Here is a 20,791-nt window from a genome sequence, read left to right as displayed (position 1 = left end):
TAGTGGCTTGTGTGAACCATTCAAAGCAGTGCCTGACTAAAGAGCAACAGTGAAACATTAACTTCATTAACAAACTGCATAAATCACTGTTCAAAGTTTTCAATAAACAACGTGCATAAAGTCACTGTTCAGTTTTCAATAAACAAACTTTCAATAAACAGTCTTTTCAAAACACACACAAAGTTTAACTTACTAGTCTACAAAATACAACACCCAAAGGAATAACTGATTATAAGTGTCAATGTTCCTTCTGTTGATAAACTGTCAACTTTGTAACTCCAGACTAGTAACTTTTCACAGAAACATAAACACAGTTTAGGTTAATGAACCATGAAAGTACACATGCACTGAGATGTCATCAAAACAAACAAAACAAAACAAAAGGCAGAGGTTGCTAGCACATGCCTTATTTATAGATTAAGCCTATCTGGAGGTTTACTAAGCCTTCCGGACCTGGTATATTTCTCACATTGAACTCCAGATTTCTCAGTGCTTTCCTGGTGTTTCTTTTGATGATATTTTTTAAGTGGCGACTCAGATTTACAGTCCTGATTGACTGGTGACTCGGGTTTACTTGTTTCATGGAGATCAGGTATTTCCTGCAAATCATTGGAAAATTTGAAGTTCCCTTTTCTGAGGTGTCTTCTGTTCCTCCTGAATGAATGACCATTGTAGCTTACTACATAAGACCGAGGATGTGCGTCCCTCTTTACAACTGATGCGGGCTTCCATTCTCCCTGGCACTGAAGACCGACTGATTCTCCTGGAGTTAACTCGGGCAACTCCTTTGCTTTTCTGTCATATATTCTCTTGTACCTCTGCTGTTGTCTATGTAGCTGCTGCTTTGGAAACACTACTTGTGGTTCAAGTAGCTTGGTAGCTGTTGGAATCTTAGAACGTAAAGCTCTGCTCATTAGCATCTGGGCTGGGGAAAAATCCATTCCTGAGATTGGAGTATTACGATACTCCAGCAAGGCAATGTATGGATCTCTTCCATCACTCATGGCTTTCTTCAGGATTTTCTTAATAGTCTGAACTGTTCTCTCGCTCTGTCCATTTGACTGAGGATAGTGAGGACTCGAGGTATCCTGGTTTATTCCCCATTCTCTTGCGAAGTTTTTAAAGTCATAACTCCCAAATGGCATATTGTCAGAGACAATTGTCTCAGGAATTCCATGTCTAGCAAATATAGACTTTAAGTGTAGTATCACGGTCTTGGCCGTTTTGTCCTCTAAGTAAGAAATCTCTGGGTATTTGGAATAATAATCTACCACAACCAGGTAGTCTTTACCCTTCAAAGTCATAATGTCCGCTCCAACTTTCTCCCATGGCCTGTGTGGTATCGCGTGCGGAATCAAGGGCTCCTTTCCGTTGCTTGGACGAAATTTACTGCACACCGAGCACTGGGCAACTATCAATTCTATGTCCGCTGACATTCCTGGCCAGTATAGTGAAGATCTCGCCCTTGCTTTGCATTTGTCAGCACCCAAGTGGCTTTCATGAATTAGAGACAACATGTCTGATCGTAACTTGGCGGGAATTACGATGCGCTCTCCCAGAAGAACGAGGCCTTCTGCTATGTGTAACTCATCCCTTACATCCCAGTAGGGCTGGACGTTCACTGGCAGCTCAGACTTCCTGTCAGGCCAACCGCGTTTTATAACTGACTGAAGTCTTAGTAATGTGTAATCATCAGCAGTGGCTGCTTTAATCTCCTCCAGTTTGTCTGTAGAAGCAGGGAGACTGGTAACTAGGCTGTGTACCATAACTTCAATATCCTCTGGAGCACCACACTTGGACTCATCCTGAATATACGCTCTAGAAAGCGTATCAGCTACATGCATGTACTTTCCTTTTATGTATCGGACAGAAATGTTGTATCTTTGTAGCTGTAACATCATACGTTGCAGTCTTGGAGATGCCTTAACGATAGGCTTCTTCAGAATAATTTCCAATGGGCGGTGATCAGTGTGAATCTCCACTTCTTTGCCATACACATACTGGTGGAATTTTTCACAGGCAAAACAAATAGCTAGAAGCTCCTTTTCTATTTGAGAATAATTTTGTTCTGCTGAAGTAAGAGCTCTCGAGGCATATGCAACAGGTTTGTTTCGTTGGAGTAAGCATGAACCCAACCCACCTTGAGAGGCATCTGTTTGAATGGTGACTGGCTGTGTCACATCATAAAACTGCAGAACGGGCTGCTTGCTTAGAGCTTCCTTTACTTGCTGCATAGCATGATCCTGCTCTGGTCCCCAGTGCCATTCAATATCCTCTTTCAGCAGCAATCTGAGAGGAGCAGTTAGGCTTGACTCATTGGCTATATATGGTGACAGATATTTCACCATTCCCAAGAAACGCATCATTGAAGCTCTGTCTGTTGGCTGGGGCATGTTAATGATTGCATCGACTTTGGCAGGATCAGGTTTAAGTCCTTCTTCAGATACAATATGACCCATGTAGTTGACTGACTTCACTTTGAATTGGATTTTATCCTTGTTGAACTTGACATTCTGTTCACGTGCTCGCTGCATGACCTTATGAACTATACTATCATGCTCTGCCTCACTGCTACCTGCAATGATCATGTCGTCTGCTATGACGTGCACCCCTGGAATGTCACCAAACGCTTCCTCATTACGCTTCTGCATCACTTCACTAGCAGAGGATATTCCGAAAGGCATGCGCTTAAATCTCTTTCGGCCCCATGGGGTGTGGAAAGTGCAAAGATATGATGATTCTTCAGATAGTTTCACGTGCCAGTAACTATCCTTCATGTCAACAACTGTGAAGATGCATTTACCTGCTAGTCGGCTCTGAACATCAGCTGGCGTAGGTATCTCATATCTCTCACGCTTTATGGCCTGGTTGAGTGGCTTGGGATCGAGACATAGCCTAATGCTACCATTGCGTTTCTCTGTAATCACTAAATTGTTCACCCAGTCAGTTGGTTTGTCAACACTTGCAATGACATCTTGCTTTTCTAGCTGAAAGAGAGCCTCCTTCAACTTGTCATGCTTAGCAAAGGGTATCTTACGAGGAGCTTGCACCACTGGGGAAACACTTGGGTCAACAACAATATCATATTCTCTCTTATATTGTCCAAGTCCAGTAAAATTGTCACCATACTCACTCAATAGCTTGTCTTGGGTCAAAGGTACATTCGTAGACTGGACTATGTTCACAGGTACACGTTGTATAAGCCCTAGTGAAGCACATAACTGACGTCCAAGAATGGCTGAATAATCTCCTTCAGTCACATAGAAAGTAGCTGGCTGAGGCATAAGAGAGGGCTTGGTTGAGACTGACAGCTGTGCTTGACCCACTGGTTTTATTGTAGCATTTCCAAATGCTGTCAGAACAGCTTTAGTGACACGGAGAGGTGTCTGGCATACTTGCTTATAGGTACCCCATGGCAGCACATTGACATCAGCTCCAGTATCCAACTTAAATGTCACTGGCTTCTTGTTAATATACAGAGTCTCAGAATACTGCGTAGAACAATTGCTGCTTGTGAGACTGCCAACGAACAGCCTCTCACCTTCATCACTGCCAACAACCTCCGTGTCTAGCTGGTGTATCTTCTTTGATGATAATGGTTTCTTTCTGAAGCCTCCACCCAGACAAACAACGGCAAAATGATTTAACCCCGAACATTTCTTGCACTTCTTACCATAAGCTGGACATCGTTTCGGAAGGTGTGAAGTTCCACAGTACTTGCATTTAGATGTGACTTTGGCGATACGCTGTTTGCTCTTAATAGCATTGACTTCAGGTAAACTTGCCGGGACTGTCATGGCGGCCATTTGCGCTCTGCTTACTTCTGCTGCACGTGCAATGTCAAGCGCTTTTTCTAACGTAAGAGAGGTTTCCCTTAGCAATCTTTCTTTGACTTTAGGATCCAATACACCAAATACGAGTTTGTCTCTGATTAACAAGTCTTTTTGTTCGCCAAACTCACATTTGTCGCTTTGCCTTCTCAGCTCCGTTATCCACGTGTCTACGGATTCCCCTTCTTGCTGACTTCGGCTCCAGAATTGGTATCTCTCAAAAACTACATTGCGCCTGGGCTCACTGTACTGTCTAAATTTTGTCAAGACCACGTCTACATCTTGTTTCTGTGAGTCATCTTCAAAAGTGAACGTGTTAAAAATATCTTGCGCCTCCGGGCCTGCAGTGTGAAGCAAGATGGCGACTTGCGTCGCGCCAGACTTTTCTCCTAATTCGCATGCATTATAGTACACCTTGAATTGCTGCTCCCATTTACGCCAGTTTGTAGCCACATTTCCACTCTGGAAATTAACGTGTGCAGGTGGTTTCAAGGTTTCCATTGAGAATCCCGCTTCTAGACACCATATAACAACTGCCTTGTTGTCAGGACACGTGTTTATTAGAATCAGCTCACTGAGATACACAATGACCTCCCAGGTCAATACACACATCATATAGGTGGCGCGCTGCACAATATGTGACAATCAAGATCCACTTTTATGACCATTACCCAAGTAAATATAATCATGAAGTTTGCATGTGTACATGTCCACATTTATACTTGAATTAAAAGACCAATGAGAGTGTTTGTCAATCGTCTCTATGCTGTTTGGGGACTCCAATTTAAAGATGAAAAACTATTAATTATCACTCTCAAACTGGAGCAAACCGTAGCTGGTAATGTGTAAATATATATATACTTCAGAGCAGTGTTAATGTCAACTTTGATAAAAGAATATTAAAAGGCCCACAAGTGCGTTTTTTTGCGTAACGAATACGTGTGTGGTGCCATATTGCAATGAGAGCCCATATTGAAAGTTAAAAAAATAATAATTATCATTCTTAGACTGGAGCAGACCATAGCCGGTAATGTTTAAGTATATATATACTTTAGAGCAGTGTTAATGTCAACTTTGATAAAAGAATATTAAAAGGCCCACAGGTGCGTTTTTGTGCGTAACAAATGCATGTGTGGTACCACATTGCAACGAGAGCCCATATTGAAAGTTAAAAAGATAATAATTATCATTCTCACACTGGAGCAGACTCTAGCCGGTAATGTGTAAATATATATATACTTTAGAGCAGTGTTAATGTCAACTTTGATAAAAGAATATTAAAAGACCCTCGGGTGCGTTTTTTGTGGGTCACGAATGCATGTGTGGTGCCCTATTGCAACGAGAGCCCATATTGAATGTTAGAAATATTAATTATCATTACATAATTCGGGCTCACTTAAGCAAGTAACATAAACTTATCCATACAGTACACAGCAGTGTAAATGCCACCTTTATCTAAACCGTATGTAAAAAATACCAGACCTAAAATGATGTCAGCGAGTTGAATAAATCGGAGAGGAATTGTTCATTTTAATTCAAGACACGATTGAAGGTTTCATTATTGCCGCGCCTCAGGCTAATTTCTCATATAGAGAGAAAAGTTTGACACTAAAAATATTTTCCAATCGGATCATAGCTGAAAACAAGTATACTACACTACAATTGTACAATTTTGAATGCTCATTTTACGGCAACAAACAAGATTGCCTTTACCACATAGGGCATTTTGAATTCCTCCATGAATAAACATATAAAAATTCTCACATAGCTTCCAAATTGACAGAACAAATTGTACTTATACTTAATCTCTATAATTTTATTGTCTCATCCACCCGAAAGATTGACTTACATTATCGCGAACTACCTGCCCAAATGACACAAAAAGTAATCGACTACTGCAATATGTATGGGAGGTTGCGTGATCCGAATGCACATGGTTTCACGAAGAGCTCGCACTAAGCCGATTATCCTTTGATCTTACTCCGCGTTTCACGTCCTTCTCTCATTGTCCTTGTCAGACCTAACCTATAATATTATGGGCAGGTGTAAAACTTTGGGTCATCTTTTATCTTCATGAGTTTGGGGTTAATCAGTGCATTACAGGAGACCGAAGAAGTCATTAGATGCCAAAACTGAAAACTCTCTCCAGTTCTGGAACCCTGAATGTTAGAGACCTCGTTTGTTCCACTCTGTAGAGCTTATCATTCTTTTGTTTTCCATATGGTTTATGAGTTGTGCTATATCAAAAAGTACAATGTCATAGTATTCACTGGTGAAAATACAATGTTGAATACTCCATAATAAGCAGAGATATGCTCATAGTTACCATAATAATTGAACTTAAATAGGATGTCATATACTGGCAATATAACTGTGACCTTGAAATTGACCTTTGACCAAGTCACCATTACTGCAAGGACCTTTGTCCCCATCTCTTGGATTAAGGTCACATATAATCTCAACTTGAACCCCCTGTTTTTTTTTTTTTGTCTCAGTAGGTACCTTGGCCTAGGCGTGATGCTCGTTGAAACGCACCCTTGTCAAAATTTTTGGAAATTCAATGCTAAATATCTCCCAAACTAAGGGAATTATGTGAAAACTTACTACAGTGTTTGACCTTCGTTTGAAATAGTACAGGCCAATTTGGCCAGTGTGCTCTGAAAGTTACTGGTCAAACCGAAAATGCACAAGCCAGACTTTGGCCAGTTTTATTACGAAGTTACTGGCCAAATATTCAAAGTGCAGGCCATGTGATAATGACTCATGATGGAGATGTTATCATATGCAAATAAAGAGAAAAAATTTGAAACCTTTTTTAAACCTAGAACTATGTTTATTCTTTTGTCTACAGATTTTGCACATTCTAATCTAAATTAAACAAATTATATGCATATTTATTTACCCCACTTTACCTAGAGATACTTTGATTAGATTTTTAATAAAATTTTCTGTACTTATATTTCTAAAATTTTCTGAACTTGTACTCCATGAACATAATTTGTTTAATGAAATTTATATTTTGTATCTTTAAGTTGCATCATCACACCAAGAAATATTCATACAATAGATGCAAGGATTTAAGCTTCATGCTCTTTACTATATATTTGTACATAAATATACATTCTTTGGAGGGAATCGGCCGGAGGGAAATTGTCCTGATGAAGAGATAAAAGTCGGTATAAAGATCAATTTTGTCTTAAAAATTGCTCCACATCCTTCTCAGTCATTTCATTGTCTTCATCTGAATCACTATAACAGTCATCAAACCCCTCATCACTGTCTGAGATCTCTGCCTGCTCAGAGTGGATACTGGGAGTTGTCACATCATTGGAAGACTCAGAAATTGTCACATCAATGGATGGCTCAGAGTGGAAACTGGGAGTTGTCACATCAATGGAAGACCCATTTTGGTACCTTAGCCAAGGTCTTCCGACCTCCCACTTTGGCAAATATAGCCTTTTTTCAATTTTTGGTGTTTTTGGTTTGGTACCTGCAATTTTTAAGTGTCAAGTTTATTAAAGACTGCCAACACAATCACTGAGTCAGACATAATCAATTACTGGTACATGTGATAAAGAGCTAAACATTTAACAACGTTAAAATCAACAATTGGGACAAACAAGTAGACCATTCAGATATGGGGTCTTAATAAATATATATATAGAAATACTCGTTTCAAAATAAATATTAAAATGAGGTTAAATTAAGCACTATCATTATTAGAGAACTTGTGATATTCAGGGTGAACTCCGTAAGTCGCTCTGACGGAGAGGCAGTCGGTGAACTGCTGAAAACCTAACGAGATTGTTAAAAGATTCAATTGTATCCGAGTTGAAATAAAATTCATTATTTTGTATTATTTGTATAGTATTGCACTGTACTGTAATAGCGTACGCTAGGTAATTCAAGTTCAAGTACACACGTTGCACGTCGCACGCATTTAACCCCCTCCCCCCCTTTTTATGTACAGACACAGATGTGTCTGTACATATTGCCATCACCTGCGTCTGTCGTCGCCGATGCCGTCGCCGATGCCGATGCCGATGCCGATGCCGATGCCGATGCCGATGCCGATGCCGTCGCCGATGCCGTGCACTTTCCTTGTAAACACGATAAGTGGAGGACAGTTTTACTTTTTGGCTTTATATTTACAGAGCTGATGAATATTCATGAAACGCAGGTCAAGTTCGAAAATCAGCATGATCGGGCCATTATTGTAGAACTTATGCTGCTTTTTCACTTTTCAGCATATATGCAACCCTGTAAACACATTTTAAGGAACACCGTTAGGCCTGTTGTCATGAAACTCACAGGAGTAATCAATCTTACTAAAACGCAGGTCAAGTTCGAAAATCGGCATGATCGGGCCATTACTTTAGAAGTTATGCTGTTTTTTCACATTTCCTCAGATTCAATTCTTAGGCATGTTAACAGTCTTATTATTTTACTAATAAGATACATAAAAGTGTTTGTTTGACATTTCCTGAATCTTTACAACATTGTTAGTTGATTATGTAAAAATGATGGTAAACTTGTTATCGTGTATTGTGTAATAAAGTGTCAAAAATGGAAATAAACTCATATCATTGCAGTTTGTCAGATGCAATCATTCAGAATCTCAGGATGGAGGAAATTGGACATTTAACACTGTTGTATTGATATTTTTCCCATCTCATCAATTTTCTTAGTTGATCGTATAAAAATGGCAGTAACCTGTTAATTTTGTTTATGTTAAAAAAATTGTTAAAAATGGAAAAAAAAACATTTCAGAACAGTGCTGTCTTGTTTACATTTTGGCATTTTCAAGTTGTGACTTTGAAGTTCCATGGGCCTGAAGACCTTTGCTAGTCACATTTTCTGAATATCCATGATACTAATATTTTATTATTAAAAATTGATGGTCATTAAGCTGTTTAACATTATGTAATATTGCATCAAAATTTGAAAAAAACTTATTTTGGGCACTGCTCCCATGATGACCATTTAAGAAAAACCATGTCACTTACTGTTCTCAAACAGTACAGTAAATATGTACAGATGTGTCTGTACATATTGCCATCACCTGCGTCTTTGTGGCTGGCGTTGCCGTCACTGTCACTGTCACTGTCGCCGTGCACTTTCATTGTAAACACGATAAGTGGAAGGCAGTTTTACTTTTTGGCTGTATATTTACAGAGCTGATGAATATCCATAAAACGCAGGTCAAGTCCGAAAATCAGCATGATCGGGCCATTATTGTAGAACTTATGCTGTTTTTTCACTTTTCAGCATATATGCAACACTGTAAACACATTTCAAGGAAAACCGTTAGGCCTGTTGTCATGAAACTCATAGGAGTAATCATTCTTACTATAACGCAGGTCAAGTTAGAAAATAGGCATGATCGGGCCACTATTTTAGTTATGCTTTTTTTTTCACTTTTCAGCATATATGCAACACTGTAAACACAAAATAAGAAAAACAGATAGGCCAATTGCCAGTAAACTCACAGGAGTGGTCATTCCTGCTAAAACGCAGGTTGAGTTTAAAAATCAGCTTAATCGGGCCATTATTTAGAAGAAATGCTGTTTTTTCACATTTCCTCAGATTTAATTCTTAGGCATGTTAACATGCATGTTTCATTATTTAATTAGTAAGATACGTAAAAGTGTTTGTTTGGCATTTCCTGCATCTTTACAACATTATTAGTTGATTATGTAAAAATGATGGTAAACTTGTTATCGTGTATTGTGTAATAAAGTTTCAAAAAATGGAAATAAACTCATATCATTGCAGTTTGTCAGATTCAATCATTGACATTCACTATGTTCAGAATCTCAGAATGGAAGAAATTGGACATTTAACACTGCTCTATTGATATTTTTCCCATCTCATCAATTTTCTTAGTTGATCATATAAAAACGGCAGTAAACTGTTATTTTTGTTTTATATTAAAAATTGTTAAAAATGGAAAAAAAAAAATTCAGAACAGTGCTGTCTTGTTTACATTTTGGCATTTTCAAGTTGTGACTTTGAAGTTCCATGGGCCTGAAGACCTTTGCTAGTAACATTTTCTGAATATCCATAATACTCATCATTATGCTGTTAAACATTATGTAATATTGCATCAAAATTTGAAAAAAAAACTATTTTGGGCACTGCCCCCATGATGACCATTTAAGAAAAACCATGTCACTTACTGTTCTCAAACTTACAGGAAAGAAACATGGGACTAAAATACAGCTTCAGTAGGCAATGCAGTCTGTTTGGTAATTCTTACTGCCAGTTAAACAGTTTTTTTGTGAAAATTTAATTTTTCACATATTGGCATTTTCAAGGTGTAACTTTGAAGTTCCACGGGCTTGAAGACCCATGCTAGTCACATTTTCTGAAAATCCATGTATATTTTATTATTAAAAATTGACGGTCATTATGCTGTTAACCATTATGTAATATTGCATCAGAATAGAAGAAAACACAATTTTGGGTGCTGCTTGAGCATAATTAAAATTTGATGTTGAATTTGCAGTTTAACATAATGTACTTTTGCATCAGAATTGACAGTAGCCTATTTTGTGCATAGTTATTTCCTGTTTTTTGTCTGTACATTTGACAGCTTTGCTGCCTTGTTTCTTTTTTTGTTCCGCTCAGGAAAAAAAAATCAGAAAACGTCAAAAACATGCGTTGGGTCAAAGAGCTCAGACTATAAGTTCGTTTCTGCTTTGATTTTGTTTACTTACCACTTGAAGTTGAAGCCGATTCTGCGACGCTCTCACTCTCAGTCTCTTCTACTTGGCGTTTTGAAATTTTTAAAAACTTCTCCATGCAGCTTGATGATCCACGTGCATCACGTTTTCTCCCGGAAGCGTCAACTGCGCAAAATCGCAAGACGTAAGTGAAACGAAACAGACAGCATTTCCTATACTTCGTCAAAATCCGGCGCGCAAACGAAGGCTGGATGCTTTCAAAAACGACAGCGAGACTGTGAATACGTCATTACGGAATTCCCCAACTTCAACCAATCACGATTATGAGAGTGAAAACGAGGTTAGCAGTAAGGGTAATCCCATGAACTTCCCTGTAAATTTTGGCATACGAGTCGGACTTAAATTGAGTCTAAATTTTGCCGATAAACTTAATACAGTAAGTTGACATAAATCGCCAAAATGGCGACTTGCACCATAATTTTCACTCGCCAGATTTAATTTTAACTCGCATTGGCGAGCTGGCGAGTGCGAGTGTCAAACGCTGTTACTATAGAAGTCTGACTGAAACTCGTATTTGTTGATTCCAAATATGCCCTTGGATTACACATTTCAAGGAAAACAAATAGGCCTGATGTCCAGAAAATTACAGGAATCAGGTCAATTAGAAAATCCGCATGATCGGACCATTTTTACCATTACGTTTTTATGTACAGACACAGATGTGTCTGTACATATTGCCATCACCTGCGTCTGTCGTCGCCGATGCCGATGCCGATGCCGATGCCGTCGCCGGCGCCGTGCACTTTCCTTGTAAACACGATAAGTGGAGGGCAGTTTTACTTTTTGGCTTAATATTTACAGAGCTGATGAATATTCATAAAACGCAGGTCAAGTTCGAAAATCAGCATGATCGGGCCATTTTAAGGGAAGTTATGCTGTTTTTTCACTTTTTTCAGCATATATGCAACCCTGTAAACACATTTTAAGGAAAACCGTTCGGCCTGTTGTCATGAAACTCACAGGAGTAATCAGTCTTATAAAAACACAGGTCAAGTTCGAAAATCAGCATGATCGGGCCACTGTTTTAGTAGTTATGCTGTTTTTTTTCATTTTTCAGCATGTATGCAACACTGTAAACACAATTTAAGAAAAACAGATAGGCCAATTGTCATTAAACTCACAGGAGTGGTCAATCTTATTAAAATGCAGGTTGAGTTCGAAAATCAGCATAATCGGGGCATTATTTTAGAAGTTATGCTGTTTTTTCACATTTCCTCCGATTCAACTCTTAGGCATGTTAACAATCTCATTATTGAACTAATAAGATACGTAAAAGTGTTTGTTTGACATTTCCTGCATCTTTACAACATTGTTAGTTGATTATGTAAAAATGATGGTAAACTTGTTATCGTGTATTGTGTAATAAAGTGTCAAAAATGGAAATAAACTCATATCATTGCAGTTTGTCAGATTTAATCATTCACTATGTTCAGAATCTCAGAATGGAGGAAATTAGACATTTAACACTATTCTATTGATATTTTCCCCATCTCATCAATTTTCTTAGTTGATCATATAAAAATTGCAGTAAACTGTTTATTTTGTTTTATGTTAAAAAAAGTGTTAAAAATGGAAATAAACCCATGTCAGAACAGTGCTGTCTTGTTTCACATTTCCTCAGATTCAATTCTTAGGCATGTTAACAGTCTCATTATTTAACCCCATAGCGCCTGACAGCATCTGACCTAGAAAGTGCCCTTGGTCCTGAGCCCTCTACACGGACGCACTCAATTTTACAGGCGGCCTCATTTAAGCAATGATAATGTATACACTTGTCTAGAAAACACCTAAGAACTGTACATTTTTAGAAAGCCAACAATGTAAGCTTTAAAGTCATAACAGTTTTATTCATATTTGTTAACTTAGGTAGAAATAGCAGGAGTTTAAATATGAGACTTGCTTTTCTCGAAGAGAAGTAAAAAACAAAACTTTAATTTCAGCATACACATTCTTTTTCACTTTACCAAACAATTTGTTGAAATTTACTCAGAAACATTCGAAATATATTTTAAATAATGTCAGAAAATTTCAGAAAGATATCTTATTTAGTTTTTGAGTTATAATGAATTTCCTGGGATGCGTGCTGTACCTAAAAACCTTCATCACGTCAGCTAGTTGCACAATATACTGGCGGGCTAGCTGACTGGAAGACTTCCACCTAATTACGTTTATAATTACAAATAGATTGTAAATTAAGTGCCTTTTTTAATAGTTCTTCTATAGTTTTTTAATCAACTGAACCAGGATACTCATAAAATTTTGTTTTGCACTCAAATCATACATGTATACAAGAATACAAACAATATCATGAGCAAATATTACACTTTCGTGAATAAAAATTGCATCATAAAAATACAAGCAAACGTGGAATTTGTACTAATACACAAGCAGGAAAAGACATGTTGATACAGCGCACTAGTAAACATATTACATCTGTATTTATACTCAAGCAGGAAAAGCCATACGTAGATGCAGCTCACAAGTAAACATATGTCATTTGTACTTATACATAAGCAGGAAAAGACATGTTGATGCAGTACAACGTAACATATTACATTTGTATTTATGCACAAGCAGGAAAAGACATGTTGATACAGCACACAAGGCAACATTTAGCCTGACTTGCCACGGAACGTTTACAGTCATTTTATCAGCAATATAGCCCTTCCAATTACTATTGTCGTCTGCTTGGTTACTGCCGTTATTATCATCAGCGTTTTTCATAAATCAAGCCCCACGTCCGAATCTGCTCTCTGACAACTCATACTAGCCAAAGGTACATAATCTTTGAAGTTATCGGAGTATCAAAATCTATCAAGGACACTTTCCCGAAGTCTGAATTTCTAACAAGACTAGAACATTTCTCAAACCATAATTTCTGCGGACTTCTCGTCGCCATTTTGACTTCTTAGCGCCTCGACAATGGTTGAAATAAATCGCTTTTTCATTATCTAATTCTTGCTACACGTCTTTTAAAAGCCGGTAGTAAACAAAAAACTAACATTGAGTTATTCTTGTGATAGAAGCATGAATTGTTACAAATGACAGAGGACAGTACAAGCATGTAAACACAGAAACCGCGTATATGCGGTTCCCGGCACTGAGGACTTTTTAAAATGAACCGCATATGTGCGGTTCCCGGCGCTATGGGGTTAACTAATAAGACATGTTAAAGTGTTTGGTTGACATTTCCTGTATCTTTACAACATTATTAGTTGATTATGTAAAACTGATGGTAAACTTGTTATCATGTATGGTGTAATAAAGTTTCAAAAATGGAAATAAACTCATATCATTGCAGTTTGTCAGATGCAATCATTCACTATGTTTAGAATCTCAGAATGGAGGAAATTGGACATTTAACACTGTTGTATTTATATTTTCCCCATCTCATCAATTTTCTTAGTTGATCATATAAAGATGGCAGTAACCTGTTAATTTTGTTTTATGTTAAAAAAATTGTTAAAAATGGAAAAAAAACATTTCAGAACAGTGCTGTCTTTTTTACATTTTGGCATTTTCAAGTTGTGACTTTGAAGTTCCATGGGCCTGAAGACCTTTGCTAGTCACATTTTCTGAATATCCATGATACTAATATTTTATTATTAAAATTGATGGTCATTATGCTGTTAAACATTATGTAATATTGCATCAAAATTTGAAAAAACCTATTTTGGGCACTGCTCCCATGATGACCATTTAAGAAAAACAATGTCACTTACTGTTCTCAAACAGTACAGTAAATATGTACAGATGTGTCTGTACATATTGCCATCACCTGTATCTGCCGTCGTCGCCGTCACTGTCGCCGGCGCTGGTGCCGTGCACTTTCATTGTAAACATGATAAGTGGAAGGCAGTTTTACTTTTTGGCTGTATATTTACAGAGCTGATGAATATTCATAAAACGCAGGTCAAGTTCGAAAATCAGCATGATCGGGCCATTTTAAGGGAAGTTATGCTGTTTTTTTTTTAACTTTTCAGCATATATGCAACACTGAAAACACATTTCAAGGAAAACTGATAGGCCTGTTGTCATGAAACTCACAGGAGTAATCGATCTTATTATAACGCAGGTCAGGTTCGAAAATCGGCATGATCAGGCCACTGTTTTATTATTATTTTATTAGTTATGCTTTTTTCTTCACTTTTCAGCATATATGCAACACAGTAAATACAATATAAGAAAAACAGATACGCCAATTGTCATGAAACTCACAGGAGTGGTCATTCCTGCTAAAACGCAGGTTGAGTTCAAAAATCAGCTTAATCGGGCCATTATTTTAAAGAAATGCCGTTTTTTCACATTTCCTCAGATTCATTTCTTAGGCATGTTAACAGTTTCATTATTTAATTAATAAGATACATAAAAGTGTTTGTTTGGCATTTCCTGCATCTTTACAACATTATTAGTTGATTATGTAAAAATGATGGTAAACTTGTTATCGTGTATTGTGTAATAAAGTTTCAAAAATGGAAATAAACTCATATCATTGCAGTTTGTCAGATTCAATCTAGTTATTTCCTGTTTTTTGTCTGTACATTTGACAGCTTTGCTGCCTTGTTTATATTTTTTTTTTGCACATTTTGAGAACTCTTGTATATTTTATTAGTACCACCAGTGTGTATGCTGGCGGTACTCATGGTTTTAGTCCCGACCCGTCTCATATAGCTCCGCTGGCTCCTGCGGCTCCGCAGTAAGGCGCCGGAAACAAGTCACCGTTACCGCTTCTCCTCCTAGACTGCAAGGACCTGTGTCCCCATCTCTTGGATTTAGGTCACATATAACCTCACCTTGAACCCCCTGGTTTTTTTGTCTCTGTCGGTGCATTGGCCTGGGCGTGACGCTTGTTGAAACGCACCCTTGTCAAAATTTTTGGATATTCAATGCTAAATATCTCCCAAACCGAAGGAATTATTGGAAAATTTTCTATAGATGACTGACCGAAAATCATTTGTGGAGATTTCAAACACGCCCTTGGATTTGACCTTTGAACTTTATTTCAAGGTCAAATGGGCCAAACTTTTCTAAAAATTGGGAAATTTTTGCAAAAAAAATTTATTTCTGCTTTTTTTCAGAAACTGTGCAGATCTAATCTATAATATTATGGACAGGTGTTACCCTTAGGGTCATCTTTCATCTTCGTGAGTTTGGGGTCAATTGGTGCATTTTCACGGGAGTAGCAGACATTAGATGCTGAAACTGAAAACTCTCTCTAATTTTGGATCTGTTAATGCTAGAGACCTCTTGTTTTTTGCATTTTGTAGAGCTTGTCAAGTGCAACACTGAGGTGGTATCCGTTTTTTTGTTTTCAATATGGCTTAGGCATTGCACTATATCAAAAAGTTCAACATCTGATATTCAGTGGTGAAAATAAAATGTGAAATACTCCAAAATACTCCATATGTACTATTGAACTTAAATAGGAAGTCATATACTGGTAATCTAACTGTGACCTTGAAATTGACCTTTGACCTACTTTTCATGATGAACTGCACTTTGCAAGTTTTCTGATCTTTATATCTCCAAAACTGGCAGAGATAAGCCCATAATTACTGTTGAACTTGAATAGGAAGTCATATACTGGCAATCTCATTGTGACCTTGAAATTGACCTTTGACCTACCTTTCCCCATGAACTGAACTTTGCAAATTTTCTGTCCCTCATATCTTGAAAACTGGCAAAGTTACTATTGACCTTGAATAGGAAGTCACATACTGGCAATCTTACTATGACCTTGAAATTGACCTTTGACTTACTTTTCATGATGAACTGCACTTTGCAAGTTTTCTGATCTTTATATCTCCAAAACTGGCAGAGATAAGCCCATAGTTACTGTTGAACTTGAACAGGAAGTCATATACTGGCAATCTCATTGTGACCTTGAAATTGGCCTTTGACCTACTTTTCACCATGAACTGAACTTTGCAAATTTTTTGTCCCTTATATCTTGAAAAATGGCAAAGTTACTTTTGAACTTGAATAGGAAGTCACATACTGGTAATCTTACTATGACCTTGAAATTGACCTTTGACTTACTCTTTATGATGAACTGCACTTTGCATGTTTCCTGGCCTTCATATCTCCAAAATTGGCAAAGGAACGCCCTTAGTTACTGTTGAACTTGTATAGGAAGTCATATACTGTGACCTTGAAATTGACCTTTGACCTACTTTTTGCCCCTCATATCTTCAAAACTAGCAGAGATCTGAGCAGTGTTGTCCCTAGGTTTTCTCCTTTGTCAGCATATATGCAACACTGATAACGCAATTCAAGGAAAACCAATAGGCCTATTGTCTAGCAAATCACAGGAGTGATTAATGTTAGGAAAATACAAGTCAATTTGAACATCTGCTTGATTGGACCATTTTAACAGTTTTTTTTTTTTTTTTTTTTTTTTTTGCATATTTTGAGAACTTTTGTTTATTGCATTTTATAGAGCTTGTCAAGCACAAGACTGGTGGTGATGTCCTTTATTTTTTTGGGGGGGACCATACAAATGTGCTTACTCCAGCTGGTGGTACAATATCTGGAGGCGGTATCGCCTCTCTGATCCTCTAGTTTTATATAGCTTATCAAGCATAAGACTGGTGGTGGTGTCCCTTTTTTTGTTTTCCATTTAAATGCGCTTACTCCAGCTGGTGGTATCTGGAGGCCGTATCGCCTCTCTGATCCTCTAGTTTAAAATAATCTTTTGAATTTATGATCTGATGTATTTTGATACTTGCAATAGCACTATGTTTTCATGAAATGTTCTTTTTGTATAGGACATCTAGCGCTGTATTGAAGACATTATGCCAGGGTGAAACAGTAACTCTGGAAGATGGCAGAGTGGTAAGTTTAAAAACTGTGGCAGTCATTAATGTTTTTTTTTTTTACTTTTTTTGTGCAATATTTTCCTGTGGTACATTTTAATATACATGATACAGACATCACCCATATCTGTTTTAGCCGTCATCGTCATTGGCAGCATTGTTGTCACAGTGCGCTTTCAGAGATGACAAGATAAGTGGAAACTTACAGAAAATGAGTCACGGGACTTAGTTCAACTAAAGGTTGAAAACCACATGGGCCTCAATCCCTTTGCTAGATATATTTTCTGAGTATCCATTTTACCTGTATAATCAGTGTAATTTAAAAGTGACCTAACTGGACACGAGATGGATATTACCTTAATCATGGCTCTGTCCATGGGAAAACTGGTTGGCTTTGCAGGAGTATGCAAGTTGAGGAGATAAGAGGTATGATAAAAATTTGAGAGGTTCCACACCATGGTAGATGTGCGAACTGGTCGTCATTTCACACGTTTTAAGGCCTTTACTTCAAATTCTTATCTAGTAGAAGTGTACCCACAGTTACCATTGAACTTTAATGCACCAGCGTAGGCGCTGGCAGTACACATGGTTTTAGTCCCGACCCCTATGTTCTGCAGGCTCCGCCGCCATGTCACCGTTACCGCTTCTCCTCCTAGACTACAAGGGCCTGCGTACCCATCTCTTGGATTTAGGTTACCTATAATCTCAACTCATTCCATGTAAAATTCGGACCAAAATGACATTATTTCATGAAATTTGAACATCTGAAACTTCTGAGCACCTCCCATTTCAAGAATTTCAACCAAAATGACCTTTTCTTTATTTTAATTAATTTTTTCTGTAGGAAATTTATGGCACATTTTTGTAACTCCAAAATTGTAACATTTAGTCCCTTATATCTCCAAAACTGGCTCTGATAGGTCCATAGTTACTATTAAGGTTGAATAGGAAGTCACATACTGGCAATTTAACAGTGACCTTGAAATTGACCTTTGATCTACTTTTCACCATGAACTGAACTTTGCAAATTTTCGTTCCCTTTTATCTCCAAAACTGGCAGAGATAGTTCCATAGTTACTATTGAACTTGAATAGGAAGTCATATACTGGCAATCTTAGTGTGACCTTGAAATTGACCTTTTATCTACGTTTCACCATGAACTGAACTTTGCAAATTTTTGTTCCCTTTTATCTCCAAAACTGGCAGAGATAGGTCCATAGTTACTATTGAACTTGAGTAGGAAGTCATATACTGGCAATTTACTGTGACCTTAAAATTGACTGTTGACCTACTTTTTACCATGAACTGAACTTTGCAAATTTCCGTTCCCTTTTATCTCCAAAATTGGCAGAGATAGGTCCATAGTTACTATTGAACTTGAATAGGAAGTAATACACTGGCAATCTGTGACCTTGAAATTGACTTTTGATCTACTTTTTATGATGAAGTGCTTTTTGCATCTTTTCTGGCCTTTAAATCTTCAAAATTGCCAAAGAAATGCCCATGGTTACTATTGAACTTGAATAGAAGTGCATATACTATGATATTGAAATTGACATTTGACCTACTTTTCACCATGAACTGAGCTTTGCATATTTTCTTGCCTCTCATATCTTCAAAACTAGCAGAGATGTGCCCGTTGTTGCCTTTAGGTTTTCTCTTTTGTCAGCATATATGCACCACTGACAACACATTTCAAAGAAAACCAATAGGCCTTTTGTCTAGAGAATCACAGGAGTGATTAATGGTAGGAAAATGCAAGTCAATTTGAAAATCTGCTTGTTTGTACCATTTTCAGTTATATTTTTTTGCATATTTTGAGAACTCTTGTTGATTGCATTTTATAGAGCTTGTCAAGCACAAGACTGGTGATGGTGTCCCTTTTTGGAGGGGTGGGTTCCATACGTATGTGTAGGGGTCCATGTTCCACCCTACCCAGGTTCTTCTAATATATTTCACTTGTCACTGATGCATGGGAGAGGGAATATAACCCCACAGACTCACATCTTCAGTTCCAAGTCTAAAAGTCCTTTATTAAGTCCAAGCATTCAGCCTTTATACACATTATCTACAGAGAATCTATCTGCATGCCACAGTGGCAGCAACTCATTTAAATACTAATTGCAATGCAATAGATAACAATTGAGGGCTTCTACTTTTAAGTTATATCAGTCCTACTTATCAGGTATACTTTTACAGAGGATGATAAATATTCATTCAAGACTGAAGTAAGGTGAATGATAATATGCTGACTGATTGTATAAACATAACATGTAAATGAGTGATTTCATCACATGCATTTAGTGGACCTTAACATATTCCTTCTTTTCCCACAAAAAAAAATTATGGTTACATAATTTTTTGAAATAAAGATTCCACAGAATGCTCAAAGATAAAATTTAAACAGCTAAATACTTGTACAAAATATCTATGTCATGATTCAATTACCAAAAAAATTAAATTATTATTCTGTCAAATATCATTACTTTAACTAACAATTGTAATTAATTCAGTTCATTGTCTATTCCATTGCTGTACAAAGACATGTCATTATTCTAATGAAATTAAATTTGAATGTTTATGCTCCCAAAATATTTTGAAAAAGAAAAATGTCCAGTTATCATACAGATGGTTTAAATAACAGCTTTTCTAATGAACTGTACATTTAAAATCTCATCAATTAAACAATTTAATATCAGATATATCATTAAACTATTTTCTTTCTTCCATATCTCTTGGAAATTACCTTACATGTTGGAAATTACCATTAATAAAAAACATATTGCCACTTATTCTATATAATTTAGTTTTAACCTTGGCTGTAAGCACATTTAAATCTTACTATTTTCAAATATTTTTAAAAGTTATGAAACATTTGGTGCAATTATACTTAAAACATTGAAACAAGACAATCAGTTACTGAGCCGTATGGTAAATATCTATAAATCCAATATATCTCCTTTTTTTTTCAAACCTACAGTACAACTCGGACAAATGTATCATCCTTTAACTTAATATTTATATAAAAAAAAAAATCATGTCTTAATTTGCAGTGTGGGAGAAGTGTCCATTTTAGTTTCTTTGCCATACACTTTCTCTGCACCTTTTTGCTGTCTCTGTGAAATTCCCATTTTACACCTGTCCATTCTCTTGCATTCTCATAAACATTTTCTGTGTCTGAACCTTGTTTGTCTACATTCTCTACAACTTTAAGTACCTCCTCACTTGCACTTTGTTCTTCATTCTCTTCAACTTCCTCCTCACCTGCACTTTGTTTCATCTCTACTTCAGTAAGTTTGTCTCTGTCTGTATTTTTGAAATTAGAAAAATCCATTTCCATCCGTTCATCATTAAGTCCTTCATCAGCATTCTTTACATAATCCGTTACAGCATTTTCATC

The 20,791-nt window shown here is 37.1% G+C and overlaps 2 protein-coding genes across 6 annotated transcripts in view; one reads left to right on the top strand and one right to left on the bottom strand.

Annotated features, from left to right (window-relative positions):
- LOC106161191 (zinc phosphodiesterase ELAC protein 2) overlaps positions 1-20,791 on the top strand; it is a 72,037-nt gene that overhangs the window by 15,472 nt on the left and 35,774 nt on the right. For all 5 annotated transcript variants that reach the window (XR_015333061.1, XM_087005785.1, XM_087005784.1 and 2 more), the window contains one exon: positions 17,344-17,410. Coding sequence is in view for 4 of the 5 variants with exons in the window: in XM_087005785.1 (XP_086861911.1) it covers positions 17,344-17,410 (67 nt within the window). In the remaining variant the exon portion in view is untranslated. The remainder of the gene's footprint in view (positions 1-17,343; positions 17,411-20,791) is intronic.
- LOC147763370 (uncharacterized) lies at positions 6,458-11,065 on the bottom strand. Its single transcript, XM_087005792.1, has 2 exons — positions 10,550-11,065; positions 6,458-7,320 (listed from the first exon to the last, which is right to left on the bottom strand). Exons 1-2 carry the CDS (start codon positions 10,632-10,634, stop codon positions 7,016-7,018), a joined length of 390 nt encoding a protein of 129 aa, XP_086861918.1. The 5' UTR covers positions 10,635-11,065; the 3' UTR covers positions 6,458-7,015.

The sequence above is a fragment of the Lingula anatina genome, chromosome 2 (genome assembly GCF_051362555.1).
Source record: "Lingula anatina isolate TDL-2025a chromosome 2, LinAna3.0, whole genome shotgun sequence".
NCBI classification, from domain to species: domain Eukaryota; kingdom Metazoa; phylum Brachiopoda; class Lingulata; order Lingulida; family Lingulidae; genus Lingula; species Lingula anatina.
The sequence above is the reverse complement of the archived record's forward strand: the minus strand, read 5'-3'. Positions and strand labels throughout refer to the sequence as shown.